Raw genomic sequence first — 15,151 nt, 5'->3', positions numbered from 1 at the left:
GATGTGGGCATGCATTTGTTCCCCATCCCTAATTGTCCTTGTGCAGGTAGGGAACTTCACTTTGAACCACCTTCAGTCTATGTGGTTTAGATATACCTGTAGTGCAGTTGAAAAGGAATCTTCAGGAGTTTGACCTAACAGAAGTGAATAATGGTAATTTAAGTAGAAATATAGAAAATAGGAGCAGGAGTTGACCATTTGGTCCTTTTGAGGCTACTCCAACGTTTGTTATGATCATGGCTGATCATCCAGTTCATTAGCCTTTCCCTCATATTCTTTGATCCCTTTAGCTCCAAGTGCTATAATCAACCTCTATCAAAATAGTATAATATTTTGGCCTAGATCACTTTCTGTGGTAGAAAGTTCCACAGGCTCACCATTCTGGGTGAAGATATTGATCTTCATCTCAGTCCTAAATGATCTACCCAGTATCCTTCGATCGTGACTGTTAGTTTCAAGTCAAGATTGGATGTGGCTGGGAAGGGAACTTACAGATGTCACTGCTACCCTTGTCATTCAAGGTAATAAGAAGCCATGGGTTTAGGAGCTGCTGTTGAAGGAGGCTTGGTAAGATGCTCCGTTTCATCTTGGAGGTGGTACTCACTGCTGTTGCTATTTGACTGAGAGTGAATGTTTGAGGTTGTCACTGCTAGTTAAGTGGATTGCTTTGTCCATGAATGGTGTGAAAATTCTCTCGTATTATTGGAGCTGCTCTCAATCTATCACTCTCCTGACTTGTGCTTTTAGATGATAGGTAGGAATTAGCAGGTCATTTACCTACCGTAAATCTCTTGGCCTCTGATGTGCGCATGTGGCCGCAGTGTTGATATAGCTGGTCTAGTTCAGTCTGGTCAATGTCAAACTCTAGGTTTTTGATAGTGGATAATTCAAGAATGATAATGCCATTGAATGTCAGTGAAAGATGTTTAAATTCTCTCTTGTTGAAGATAGTCATTGACCGGACCTTGTGCACTGTGAATGGTATTTGCCACTTATCAAGTCAAGCTGAATGTTGTCCAGATTTTCCTTCAAACTAGCATGGACCACCTAATTAAACACTTGCCAGTAAATGACTGAAAATCTGCATATGTAATTTTAGATCTCATCTGTGCTGCATCAGAACATGGATGTGTTATATCTAAGTCATTACAGAGTAATGTCATTGAATAACTACATATTTGTAAGGCCTGGGTTTCTGTCTGAGAGTTGGGGCTCAGTGTTGAATAAAATTGGTAGAATTCCTATCATTGCAAATTCAGCCTTAACTATGTCTGCCTGAAGCTCAGGTTTACATTCCAGGAAATGGGTATATTAGAAATTAGGGCAGACAAGTCTGGACTGCTGAGGCCCCCTCAATTCTACCTTATAACCCTGTACCTATCATGTAGCCCTGCAGTTTTCATGCCCATCTATGACCTGGTGCCCACCCTAAGGTCCTTTGTAGTTCAAAAGCCAACTTAGTACTAATTCATGCTTTCTACCCACAGCCTTTGCCCTTGCACCTACAATGCCAACTCACCTAGTACCCTTCATGGGCAAAACTCTAGATCCATTCCAAAATGAGGTAATCTTCTGCTAAAAGAATAAAGCTCAAAGAATCTGATCTGGAGTTGTTGAATAAGACTCCTAATCATAAAAAAACCTTTGGCATGTTAACATTTCTTTAAATACGTAGAGTCCTACTGATGAAGACCAGTGTGCCAAATGCCAGTCAAGGAGACATGCCCTTTGGCCCACACTGGTCCATGCCGTCCCAAACGTCCATTTACGCTAACCCCATTTCCCTGCACTTGGCCCATATTCTTCTAACTCTTTCCTATCCATGTATTGGTCCAAATGTCTTTTAAATGTTGTTAATGTACCCGCCTCAACCACTTCATTCCATACGTGTGCCACCCTCTATGTAAAAATGTTGCCCCTCAGGTTCCCTTTTATTCTTTCCCCTCTCACCTTAAACTGATGCCCTCTCGTGCTCAGTTCCCCAACCCTGGGAAAAAGACAGTGCATTCACCCTATCCATGCCTCTCATAATATTATACACTTCTTTAAAATCCGCCCTCCTCAGTCTCCTATACTCTAAAGAAAAAAAGCCCTATCTTATCCAACCTCTCCCGAGAACTCAGACCCTTGAGTCCTGGCAACATCCCTGTAAATTTCTTCTGCACTTTTTCTAGTTTAATAGCATCCTTCCTGTAGCAAGATGACCAGAACTGAACACAACACTCCAAGTGCATCCTCACCAACGTCCTGTACAACTGTGACATAACTTCCCAACTTCTATACTAAATGCCATGTCTTAAAACAAACATTTCATTCAATTGCATAATTCCTTATTACTACATAATGGAATTTTTAAACCTGCTTCAAAGAACCAATAATCATTTGTAACTGTCAATCTAACATTGAAATGGCAAGCATATTGCAATCGTAATGGTTAATTGCAAAACTGAGCTGCACTAATCGGTATTGAAAACCATCAGACAGCATTTTTTGTTTTATCACTCCAGTAATGCTGTATGTAGGTTTGCTCGCTGAGCTGAAAGGTTCATTTTCAGACGTTTCATCACCATACGAAGTAACGTCTTCAGGGAGCCTCTGGATGAAGCACTGCTGATGATTCCTGATTTCTGTTTATATCTTTGGGTTGGTGGTGCCATTTCCTGTTCTTTTTCTCAGGGGGTGGTAAATGGTGTCCAAGTCAATGTGTTTGTTGATAGTGTGCTGGTTGGAATGTCATGCTTTGAGGAATTCTCATACATGTCTCTGTTTGGCTTGTCCTAGGATGGATGAGTTGTCCCAATCGAAGTGGTTTCCTTCCTTATCTGTATGTAAGGATACTAGTGAGAGAGGGTCATGTCGTTTTGTGACTAGTTGATGTTCATGTATCCTGGTGGCTAGTTTTCTGCCTGTTTGTCCAATATAGTGTTTGTTATAATTCTTCAACAGTATTTTGTAAATGACAAGAGTTTTGCTTATTGTCTGAATAGGGTCTTTCAAGTTCATTTAGTTGCTGTTTTAGTGTTTTGGTGGGTTTGTGGGCTACCATGATACCAAGGGGTCTCTCACTAGTATCCTTACATACAGATAAGGAACAACACATCCATCCTAGGACAAGCCAAACAGAAACTCACATGAGAATTCCTAAGGGCATGGCATTTCAACAAACACATTGACTTGGACCCCATTTACCACACCCTGAGAAAAAGAACTGGAAATGACATCACCGGAAATGACATCACCAACCCAAAGAAACCCAAACATATAAATAGAAAGCAAGAATCATAAGCAGTGCTTCATCCAGAGGCTCACTGACGATGTTACCTAGTATGGTGACGAAACATCTGAAAATGAACCTTCCAGCTCAGCGAGCAAACCTACATCCAGAACCACGACCTGAGCTACAAATCTTCTCAAAACTCGCTAACTCTAGTAATGCTTTTGATTTTTAAAGGTCATGAATTTTAACGTGGCTCTTTTGACAGATTGGAGAAAATGAGGACTGCAGATGCTGGAGTATCAGAATCGAGAATGTGGTGCTGGAAAAGCACAGCAGGTCAGGCAGCATCCAAGGAGCAGGAGAATTGACGTTTCTGGCATAAGCCCTTCATTCTGACGAAGGGCTTATGCCCGAAATGTCGATTTTCCTGCTCTTTGGATGCTGTCTGATCTGCTGTGCTTTTCCAGCACCACACTCTTGACCCTCTTTTGACAGATCATCTTACAGTTGCTTTTGACAATCTTGATACTTGACTTTGATAGTTTTATTGATGGTTCCAAAGACCTTGAAAGTAAAATGGTTTGGGCAATTTTTGTATACAATTATTCCAGCTTTTAACAAATCCAAATTGCTCTCCCAGAGGTGTCCCAGGATCTTTTCTTCATAACCCTTGGTTCTCTTACGGAGTAAAAATCCATGTCTGCTTTAATTATATTAAATGATCCAGTCTCAAGGGCCTTCTGTGGGCAAACATTCCACAGATTTACTACTGTTTGAGTGAGAAATTGCTCTTCGTCTCCAGTTAAATATGCAATATATGCAATTCTTATTCTGAAATTATGTTCTATGGTCCTAGACACTCCCACAAGAAGCAGCAACTTTTCCGCATGTACTGTGTCAATTCCCCGAAGAATCTTGCATGTTTCGATAAGATTGCCCTAACTTTTTCTAAATTTCAAAAAATATAGGCCCACCTATTTAACTTCTCATAAGATAGTCCCCCTATACATCCCAGCCGAATGACCTGCCTCTGAGCTGCTTCCAATGTATCTTTCCTTAGATAAGGGACCCAAAACTGTTCTCAGTACTCCACCTAAGGCCTTGTAAAGTTTTAGCAAAGCCTCCCTACTTTTAAACTCCACTCACTTTGAAAAAAGGCCAACATTACATTTGCCTTCCCTATTACTTGCTGAACTTTATGCTAGCTTTTTGTGATTTATGGAAAATGACTCTAAAATATCCCTGTTATAACTTTATGCAGTCTTTCTCCATTTAAATAAGATTCAGCTCCTCTATTTCTCCTGTCAAATGCATAACCTCACCTTTTCCCAAATTATTCTATCTGTCAAGCTTTTTATTCCCAATTACTTAACCTGTCTATGTCCCTCTGTAAGCCCTTTGTGTCATCCTCACCACTTATTTGTTACCTGTTCTGTGTCATGCAAAAACTTGGCTCTAGTACATTTGCTTTCCTCATCCAAATTAATATATATTGTTAACAGGTCTACTCAGCACACTCCAGGTTTTACACTCTTACACTACTGAAATCCAGATTGAAAGGAGGCAGCTGCTGACGGAAATGGCTGGCTGCCTTCATGAAATGTGCTTGTGCAAAATTTGAGCTGCATAATTCCTGACACCACGTAAGTGGAAAGAGCCGTGGTTAGGGCAACACTTCTGATTTACAGGCTGGGCTGCCACATTTACCAAGGCACTCTATTGTGATGAAAATCCAAGTCAAAGCATTTACTTTTTTCATCCTACTAGGCTAGCAAATCTAGGATTGGAGTCTGTGTTAGTATAGTAACAGAAGATTTGTCATTATAGTGGCTTTAGCAGTTAGATCATTGCATCACTGCTACCGGATGCTTTCCTTTTGTTAAAAAAAGCTAATCAAATTTAGATGCATGATTAATGAAGGTTGTCAAGAGAAAACTGATGATAACTATAATTACAGCAACTGGATCCATAGAATAATTGATGTCATGACCTATAGCACCTGTATATTTTCATAAATTTACAATAACGCTGGTTTTCCTTCTAGGCTTTTAAATTATTGAATCACATTACAGTTAGATCAGATTTCTAATGAGGATTTTGATATAATGCAAGATACAGTACCTGCTTATCACAGAACAGAATTAGATAACCAAGCGATGACAATGCACACAAATACTCTGGCTCTTCCTGGGGACATTCCTCAGAGGTTTAGTTTACCATGCTTTAAATATCAAAAATTCAACAATAAAATTGTTACTTTCAGAGAATTCAAGATCTGGATGAAAGAAGAATAGTTAAAATTGGTGAATCAATGAAGACCTTTTCTGAGGTTGACAGGCAAGTCATACCCATCATTGGAAAGTGTCTCGATGAAATCACAAAAGCAGCTGAATCTATTGATGAAAAACATGTAAGTCTATGTACAATATTGTGGAGGTACCAGTGTTGGACTGGGATGGACAAATTTTTAACTGTACAATGGTTACATAAGTCTAACATGCTGAGTTTATTTCCTTCTGTGCTTTCGGATTGTAGATTATATTTTGGGCAATTTAATAAAAGTGATGAGCTTCATCAAGAAACCTAATAACCATGAAGATCTGAACAAAATATCTGAATTGGTGTCAAGGTCAGATAAAGAGATAAGCATTCAAAAGATGAAAAACAGAGTATTTTGTTTAAAAAGCCTGCATCAAACTCCAGATATGGATAATTGTAAACTGAGTTGGTTTTGCTCTGTCAGGTTATGAAATTAACTCAGCTCCTCAAACATCGTATTGCTTTGTGACATAATCCAATTTCACGTTTAATCTACAGTTCAGAATGGTGCATTCTAGCTAGTTGGTATTATCAATAAATGTACCTGATGGACTAATTTGTTCTTTTATCTCAAGTAATTTCCCACATGGAGTTAAAATTATGATCCATATTGCAATCAATTACATTAATTTGCTACTACAGCATTCCTATTCATTGAACACTGATTCCAAAGTACTTGCACCATTCCAAAACATGACTCTTGATGTTTCTCCTGTTTCTAAGTCCATTATCCTTCCCGTCCCGTAACCTTGACAACTTCTGTCAAGTACCTTTACAGTATGCTTGGCTCCTATAGAATTGAATAGCATAACGTAAAAGGAGGTCAAATCGCTCATTTGAGTCTGCAGCAATTTCTATATGGAAAAGTCCAGTCAGTCTTGTTCAGTGTCTAACCAGCACCACCACACTCTGCCCCCAACCCACCACCCAAATAACCATCAGCACTACTACCTGTCCTCCTTTTCTTACCTTTTTTTTAAGGTGCTCACCTAGCTTCTCCTTGAATATATATCTGCTGTTTGTCTCATCTGCTCCTTGTAGTGAGTTCCATATCCTTACCATTGTGGTAATGGAGTTCTGCTGAGCCATTCAGTGAGATCATGGTGCATCTTATTCCTGCACTATCCTTCTGTTCCTTTGTTTATTTTTGTAAACATTTTTCAACTTCAGTTTTGAACATAGCTCAACAACTGAGTCCTGACAGCCCCCGCAGCAGAAAATGTCAAAAGATTCACCACCCTCTGAATCCAATTAATCCAAAATGGCTTGCCCCTTTATTCTGAGGCAGTGTACCTAGTTCTGGACTGTGACCAACAAGCCCCCACACTGGCCCAGGGGAAACATCCTTCTTGCAACAATCCTATCAATCCCTGTAAGAATTTTGTCTGTTTGAATGAAATCACCTTGTATTCTTTTAAACGAGGATGTTCTGAGTTTTTTATTAGATTTATTGGTGATTATCTTATATTTAAGACATCTTGTGTTAGTATCCCTCAAAAATGGAAATATCTCAAATCATCAGTCCCAACCAATCTCATATTCTTATTGCAGAGAATATTCATTTTTTTAGGCTGTGAATTTCATTGTGGATGTAATTTCCCAAGCAAAATGATCTTTTTAGTTTTGAACCTGGAATACACATAGGCAGTCAGTTAGCTCAGTTGGTTGGATGAGTTGTTTAAGTGATGCAGCATGGATTCACTTCCCAGTGGAGTTATCGTGAGGACTCTCTTTCTCAACTCTCCCATTGCCTAAGGCAAGAACATACATAAGAAAAAGAGTAAGCCATCTGGCCTTCAAGCCCGCTTCACCAGTCAATAAGATCATGGCTGATTTATTTTTGGCCTCAGTTCCGTTTACCCTCCCCCTCACCATAACCTTAATTCCTTTACTGTTTAAAGTTTTATCTATCTTGGCTTTAAAAGCATTTCCGTGAGGGAGCTTCACCTACTTCACTGGGCATGGAATTCCATTGATTAACAGTCCTTTGGGTGAAGAGGTTTCTTCTCAAATCAGTTCTAAATCTGCTCCCCCTAATTTTGAGGCTGTGCTCTCTTGTCCTAGTTTCATCTGCCAGTGGGAAATCCTTCCTACTTCTATCTTATCTATTCCCTTCATAATGTTATATTTCTATTAGATCTCGCCCCTCATTCTTCTAAATTCCAAAGAATATAATCCCAGTCTACTCAGTCTGTCCTCAATCCCCTCAACTCTAGAATCAACCTTGGGAGCCTCCTCTGCACCCCATCTAGTGCCAGTACATCCTTTCTCAAGTAAGGAGACCAAAGCTGCACACAGTACAGCTCACTAGCACCTTATACAGCTGCAACATAACCTCTGTGTTTTCAAATACAATCCCTTTAACAATGAAGGACCAAATTCCATTTGCCTTCTTAATAATCTGTTGCACTTGAAGACTAACCTTCTATGATCCATGCATAAGGACACCCAGTTCCCTCTGCACATCTGCATGCTGCAATTTCTTACCATTCAAATAAAGTCCTTTTTACTGTTATTCCTACCAAAATGGATGACTTCACATTTATTAACATTGTAGTCCATCTGCCAGACCTTTGCTCACTCATATAAACTATGTCCCTCTGCAAAGTTGCACAGTCCTCTGCACTTTGCTCTACCACTCATCTTAGTGTCATCTGCAAACTTTGACACACTACATGTGGTCCACAACTCTAAATCATCTATGTAAATTGTGAATAATTGCAGTCCCAACACTGATTCCTGAGGCACACAACTGGTCACATTGCCAACCAGAAAAGCGCTAACTTATCCCCACTCTTTGCTTCCTGTTAGCATGGATAGAGGATTAGTTAGCTAATACATTGTCTGTAGCTTTGCACCTTTATCTTATGCAGCAGCACTTTGTTGAATGCCTTTTGGAAATCTAGATACACCACATCTACTGGATCCCCATTGTCCACCATGCTCCTATTGTCTTCATAAAATTCCAGTAGATTAGTTAAGCATGACCTGCCTTTCATGAACCCATGTTGCATCTGACCAATGGGACAACTTCTATCTAGATGTCTTGCTGTTTCTTCCTTGACAATAGATTCAAGCATTTCCCTACACAGATATCAAGCTGACTGATCTATAATTCCCCATCTTTTGTCTTACTTTTTTTTTAAACAGTGGTGTCACATTTGTTGTTTTCCAATCTGTTGGAGCTGCCCCAGAAGCAATTAATTTTGTAAAATTAGCGCATTTTCTGTTTCTCTTTCCATCTTTTAGTCACCTCAAGTAAAACCACCATCAGTCGTCTCTCAAATGAGAGAATGGTCATATGTTCTTGTTGTCCAATGACGACTTTACCTTTACACAAATGTTATTTCATGCCTCAATGTACTTGTAATTTTCCTCAGCTTAATTAGCAGTGCTTTTAATGAGATTTAACAGCTCTCAGTTGGGCTATTGGGTGAATTATCTAGCTGAAATGTTGTATTTTATATTGGGAAAGAACCACTAATCTTATTCACAATATATATTGTGATGAAATCCCAGAGTTGGTTAGCCTGTCTTCATTTCTGAACGGAAAATGCATAAAAACAATGAACTTTTAGAGAAATTATGCCTAAGGGAGTATGCAAACCTTGTAATCTGTGTCATCTGATTTTTTAATAACAAAACAGAATTCTTCACCCTTGCTGTTACACTTATTTTATAAGGAACTTCCTTTTAACCCTTCTTGATTAATGAATTGCCTTAATCTGAAATTTATCTTTGTTTATGATGACTTTTTAAAAATTTGCTGTGTATAATAGAAGTTACAGGGCAGAATCTTCGCAGTTCCAAAGCGATAGTTTAAGAATAGAACTTAAGAGGGATGAGCTTGGGTTCAGCAGCCAAAGTGTTCACACTTCCAGGCGGTTTCCTAGGAGGTGGATCATCACCAACATGGACTTCCAATCCAGGAGCAGCCCATCTGCTTTGTTTTCGTGCAGATTGTGATGCTGCCAGATTCATTTTAGTTGCAGATGGATCCCTGTAGAGAGCCCAGCTCAGCAGGTGCCTGAAGGCTGTTTTCCATCGGAGTTCGTCTGGGAGCTCGCAAGACCTCCTACACCTAGTCCCCAGGAGCTGTAATACCCTCATCAGTGAACAGCTGCAACTGCCATTTATTTTCTTAAAGTACAAGATAGGAGCAGAAGTAGGCCATGGGACCCCTCGATTCTGCTTCAATCATTCATTGTGATTGTGATTGAATATCGGTATTCATTCCTTAAATCCACCCTCCATCATAATCCCTTGATCCGTTTAACCAGAAGAGCTACATCTACCTCCTTCTTAAAAACAAGTAACGCTTTGGCTTCAGTCACTTCCTTTGGTAGTGAATTCCATAGGCTCACCACTCCCTTGGTCCAAAAATGTTCTTCTCTCCATCTTAAAAAGTTTACCCCTTATCTTTAAACCATGAACCCTGGTTCAGGACTCCTCTACCATCTGGAGCATCCTTCCTGTATCTAACCTGATTGGTTCTGTTAAAATTTTATAGGTTTCCATCAGATTACCCCCACTTTTTTTCTAAACACCAGTGAATACAATCCTAACTGACTCCATTTCTCCTCATTGTCAGTCCTGCCAATCCTGAAATCAATTGGGTAAACCTTAGCTGCATTCCCTCTATAGCAAGAACATCCTTCTCTCGGATAAGGAGTCCAAAACTGCATATGATTTTCCAGGTGTGGCCCCTCCACTGTCCTGTATAATTGCAGAAAGGCATCTGTGTTCCTGTGGAGAAACTGAGGACTGCAGATGCTGGAAATCAGAGTCAAGAGTGTGGTGCTGGAAAAGCGCAGCAGGTCAGACAGCATCCAAGGAGGAGAACTGACGTTTTGGGCAAGAGCCCTCATCTCTCACCCGAAACGTTGATTCTCCTGCCCCTCAGATGCTGCCTGACCTGCTGTGCTTCTCCAGCACCACACTTGATCCTTGTTCCTGTACTTAAATCCTCTCGCTATGAAGGCCAACATGCAATTTCCTTTCTTTGATACTGGCTGCGTCTGCACGCTTACTTTCTGCTCCTGATGAACAAGGACGCCCGGGTCTCGTTGAACCTTCCCCCTTTTGCAATTTACAGCCATTGAAATAATAATCTGCCTTCTACCTTTGCTGCCAAAGTCTTGCATTTATCCACTGTATAATGCATGTCATGCATTTCCCCACTGACTGTCCAAATCACACTATAGCATGTCCTCAACCTCCTCACAGCTCCCCTTTCCTCCCTGCTTTGTGTCATCTTCAAATGAATAATTCATTAGAAGGCATTTCAAGATGGAGATGCTGCCAGGTTATCCCACAACAGTGGCAATGCACAATCCTTGACAGTGGGGCTGCCATTCTTCTAAGGCTGAAGATACTCTGATTTGGTCGATAGGCCCAGGAACTTGATTGTCATTCTAAAATAGATGAAACTGGACCCACAGTGATTCTCCTAATTTTCCACAGGAACACAGAGTCTAAGAAGATCGCTTGAAGGAAGTGTCCTGGTAGACAGTGTGCAGTCAAGACTGGGAAATGTGCATTGATCTTTTTTCAAATACACAGGATTGCATCTCAATGTGCAGGATGATGAATTGTCATGTAATTTATGGAAACAAGCACAGTGTTACTTATGGTACTAGATGACAAATTCAATACACTTAAAAGTCCTACATTATTAATCCAGTATTTTGTAGATTGCACTGTACTCTTGCATTTCTCTCTGTATTAAAAAATTGATTGTCTTCAATATCTAAAGTGATGTCTGTCAGACATAGGTTGCTATAGCTGCTGAAGGGATTAATAAATTGCACAAGTCTCTAATTAACACCCAAACCCTCCCTAATTAGATGCTATTGTCTATTTATGGGGAAATGTGTCCTGCAAGATGGAGGAACGATGTTCGTGAAAGTGAACCTACAGCATTTCAATAGCTGAAGTATGCTAGCTGTGGTTTATCTGCGAGGCTTGCAGAAGACTGTGTGGAGAGGCAATTAGTCATTGAAATCACTGGGGATATGTGAATAGACTAACATATGGGCTAATAATTTGCTTGTAAGGAAATGATATGTGTTTGCGTTCATTGACCTTGACCATATGTGAGAAAATTGAGCGTTTTGCAGGACTTCATCTGGTTCCGAGAAGTGGACTGCTACCCACAGTTTTCAGTTTTTCTCTCCACAGATGCTGCCAGACCACCTGAGTTTCTCCAGCACTTTATTTTTATTTATGTTTTTGCCACAGTTTGCTGTTTTTATTAACTTCGCGATGACTATCTGAAGGTTATCTTGACCTCTCATCTTGTCCACCACCTGTACCAAAGCTTCCAGTTTGACATCAAAGAACCTTAGGGTATGGATTTGTCACACCAGCCAAAAAGCATCTTCTCCTTTCAGATCTGAATTTTTAGGCAGCGCATCATGATCCCTGAGTCCAATGTTCAGCTAAATCTAATTCTTCACTCACTGGATTAAACTTGAATGAACAGTTCCAGTCAAATCAACTTACATTGGCAGAATTTAGCTATTTTTTGTTTGCAGAACATATTTATCATGTTTTGCAATGGAAGCACATCTGCAGTTGTTACGTTAGTCCAAAATAAAAAGCACATTGCCAAAAGTCACTGTTTAACAATTTGCCAGGATATGACAAAACACAAAGTTCACGATCATTGCAAAGTATCTAATTTTTTGCAGCTTTGAAAATTGCGGAGCATGATAAGCACAAAAGAAATGGAGATGGCTCTAAACAAAATGGCAATTGATCCTTTTAATGTATGCATTAGTTTTAGAGCTGATGTTAAAACATTCTTAAGATTTTACGTTGATGGAGCAGCACATTGTCACTTTAAACTATGGAGTGATGGGTTGCAATTGTGATCACTTGTCCCACTTATTTCAGAAGAAAGGTCATGAGCAGGACCCAAGGGATGTGAATGATTTTTTTGACACTCTGCTGTCTTATGCCTTCTTTATTTAGTTCCTGCAGCATTATAAGAGTATAGAGACAGGATCAGTTGCTGAACCATACAGTAGAACAAACAGTCATGTACTTTTCTGAGGAAAAGTCCTCCTTTCCTGAAATATTAACTTTGTCTCCACAGATGCTGCCTGTCATGAGAATTTCAGCATCCACATTTATTGCATTTATTAGAATTTTGTGTTCTCAAGTCCAACTTCCCATCTTATTCAAATAATCTCTCATTCCTTTCTTGTTTTTCCTTTGCTGCTGCTCAACTGATTTGTCAATTTGGGCATGATTGTTGGTCCATTATGAAAGCTATTTTTGCTTGACTGAATTCTTGTATTTAGATTTGCAGTGCAATCTATGCGTTGTTGCAGGTGGCTTCCTTCTTCCAATTGACTTGTGTGCATCTAAACAGCTCTGTAATGCCTTCTGGTTCATTCATCATTCATGGATGAAACAAAGCTGTACTGTCTCCAGATGTTGCTTTGTTATCTATTCCAAGGGTTTTGTATACACATGGAAAGAGTGAGATATTGTGATTTGTTTATTTTTTATTTGTGCATTCACTCCTGAAAAGAAATACTTAAAGGGAAACTAAAGTAAAACACTTTTAATGCAAAATGCTCTAATTTATTCTGGTAACAAGTTTTTAAAAGCTAAACTCCATTTTAAGTATCAAATGTTTACCCACTGGCACATTTTCTTGTTGCTATGCTACTCTACCACACTGGACGAGGAATATCTTGCAATAATTTTATTGGATGAAGCCTCCAAATCCAACTTTATTAGTTAGAAACTGAAAAAATAAATATTTTTCTGAATGTATCTTTGAGACATTGAAGGTGAGTGAACTTTGATTTAAAAATACTCCTTGTCGATTATACTTTTTCTTTTAAATTCACTAATTGCTAAATTAAACACTACATTTAATTTGGCTACTGAGTGATTAGTGACTACCTATGTTTAGAAAATATAAACAAATTTTCTAAAGTATATCTGTTCCCCTGCAGCATTTTCCACATTACAAAATGGGAAAATTACACAGTCAAACAATATTTATCAGCTCCTGTGGGTATTTGGAAAGCTGAAGTTTGTAATAATGAAACTAGATATTCTATTTAGTTATATTATCTCAGGGTTTGTCATCTGCCTGTTTGAAATGAAAGTAAAGGAGATTGAAAGTTTTTGGTTGTTATTTTAGGAGTCCTCTTGTGAAAATTACATAGCCAGGAAGCAGTTAGAATCAACTTTTGCATAAATGGGGAAGAACCTTTGGAAAATCTGTAGATGACCATTATTTTGCCTTTGTCTTGGCCAGTGCACGTGTTTAAAGCTATATCCCAGATGTAATAAAGAGTATGGATTGTTTTAAGTAAAATAATATATTACTGCTAACAGTTGAAACACTTCCCCTTTGAAATCAGGCAATACTGCCTGATGGACTTTTCATAGAGTCATTGAGATGTACAGCATGGAAACAGACCCTTCGGTCCAACCCGTCCATGCCGACCAGATATCCCAACCCAATCCAGTCCCACCTGCCAGCATTTGGCCCATATTCCTTTAAACCCTTCCTACTCATATATCCATCCAGATGCCTTTTAAATGTTGCAATTGTACCAGCCTCCACCACTTCCTCTGGCAGCTCATTCCGTACACGTACCACCCTCTGCGTGAAAAAGTTGCCCCTTAGGTCTATTTTATATCTTTCCCCTCTCAACCTAAACCTATGCCCTCTAGTTCTGGACTCCCCAACCCCAGGGAAAAGACTTTGTCTACTTATCCTATCTATGCCCCTCATAATTTTGTAATCTTCTATAAAGTCACCCCTCAGCCTCCAACGCTCCAGGGAAAATAGCCCTAGCCTATTCAACCTCTCCCTATAGCTCAAATCCTCCAACCCTGGCAACATCCTTGTGATCTTTTCTGAACCCTTTCATGTTTCACAACATCTTTCCGATAGGAAGGAGACCATAATTGCACGTAATCTTCCAACAGTGGCGTAACCAATGTCCTGTCCAGCTGCAATGTCCTGTCCTGTCCCAATTCCTATACTCAAATGTTCTGATCAATAAAGGAAAGCATACCTTTATTGATGGTATGCTTTCACTATTCTATCTATCTGCAACTCCACTTTTCTTACCTCTGGGTCAGAAACTCTACATTCAGACTAGCCCAGACTTGCATCATCTATTTGAATAGTTTGATTAAAAATATTGACAAGTACACTTCACCTTTCGTGAGTCTGTAACCCCCAAAATATGCTATTAATCTCACCTGAGACTATCTGTGAATAGTAGGTGCACTGACCTTACAGCTGTTGTGGCACATTGGTAATGTTCTTAACTTTAAACTAGAACTTGGTGGTGCTGGTCTTGTACTGGGGTGGACAAAGTTAAAAATCACACAACACCAGGCCACAGTCCAACAGGTTCCTGTAGCACCAGCTACCTGATGAAGGAACAGCACTCTGAAAGCTAGTGCCTCCATACAAACCTGCCGGATAATTCGCAATCTATAATATTGGCTTGGATAAAGCAATTTGTGAGCATGTCACAGAATCTTTTCAGAGAAGGGGATGCCAAAATGTCAAACTTCCATTGCCTTCCTTATTGCCTGCTGTCACATAGTTTCATGCATGCATTCCTCATT

General features: G+C 39.6%; 1 protein-coding gene across 13 annotated transcripts in view; it reads left to right on the top strand.

Annotated features, from left to right (window-relative positions):
* Positions 1 to 15,151, top strand: part of LOC122564919 (formin-binding protein 1) — a 206,934-nt gene that overhangs the window by 110,344 nt on the left and 81,439 nt on the right. For all 13 annotated transcript variants that reach the window (XM_043720393.1, XM_043720401.1, XM_043720399.1 and 10 more), the window contains exon 8: positions 5,481 to 5,627. In XM_043720393.1, the coding sequence (XP_043576328.1) occupies positions 5,481 to 5,627 (147 nt within the window). The remainder of the gene's footprint in view (positions 1 to 5,480; positions 5,628 to 15,151) is intronic.

Source organism: Chiloscyllium plagiosum, chromosome 30 (assembly GCF_004010195.1).
Source record: "Chiloscyllium plagiosum isolate BGI_BamShark_2017 chromosome 30, ASM401019v2, whole genome shotgun sequence".
Classification (NCBI taxonomy): domain Eukaryota; kingdom Metazoa; phylum Chordata; class Chondrichthyes; order Orectolobiformes; family Hemiscylliidae; genus Chiloscyllium; species Chiloscyllium plagiosum.
This window is presented reverse-complemented; position numbering and strand designations above follow the sequence as displayed.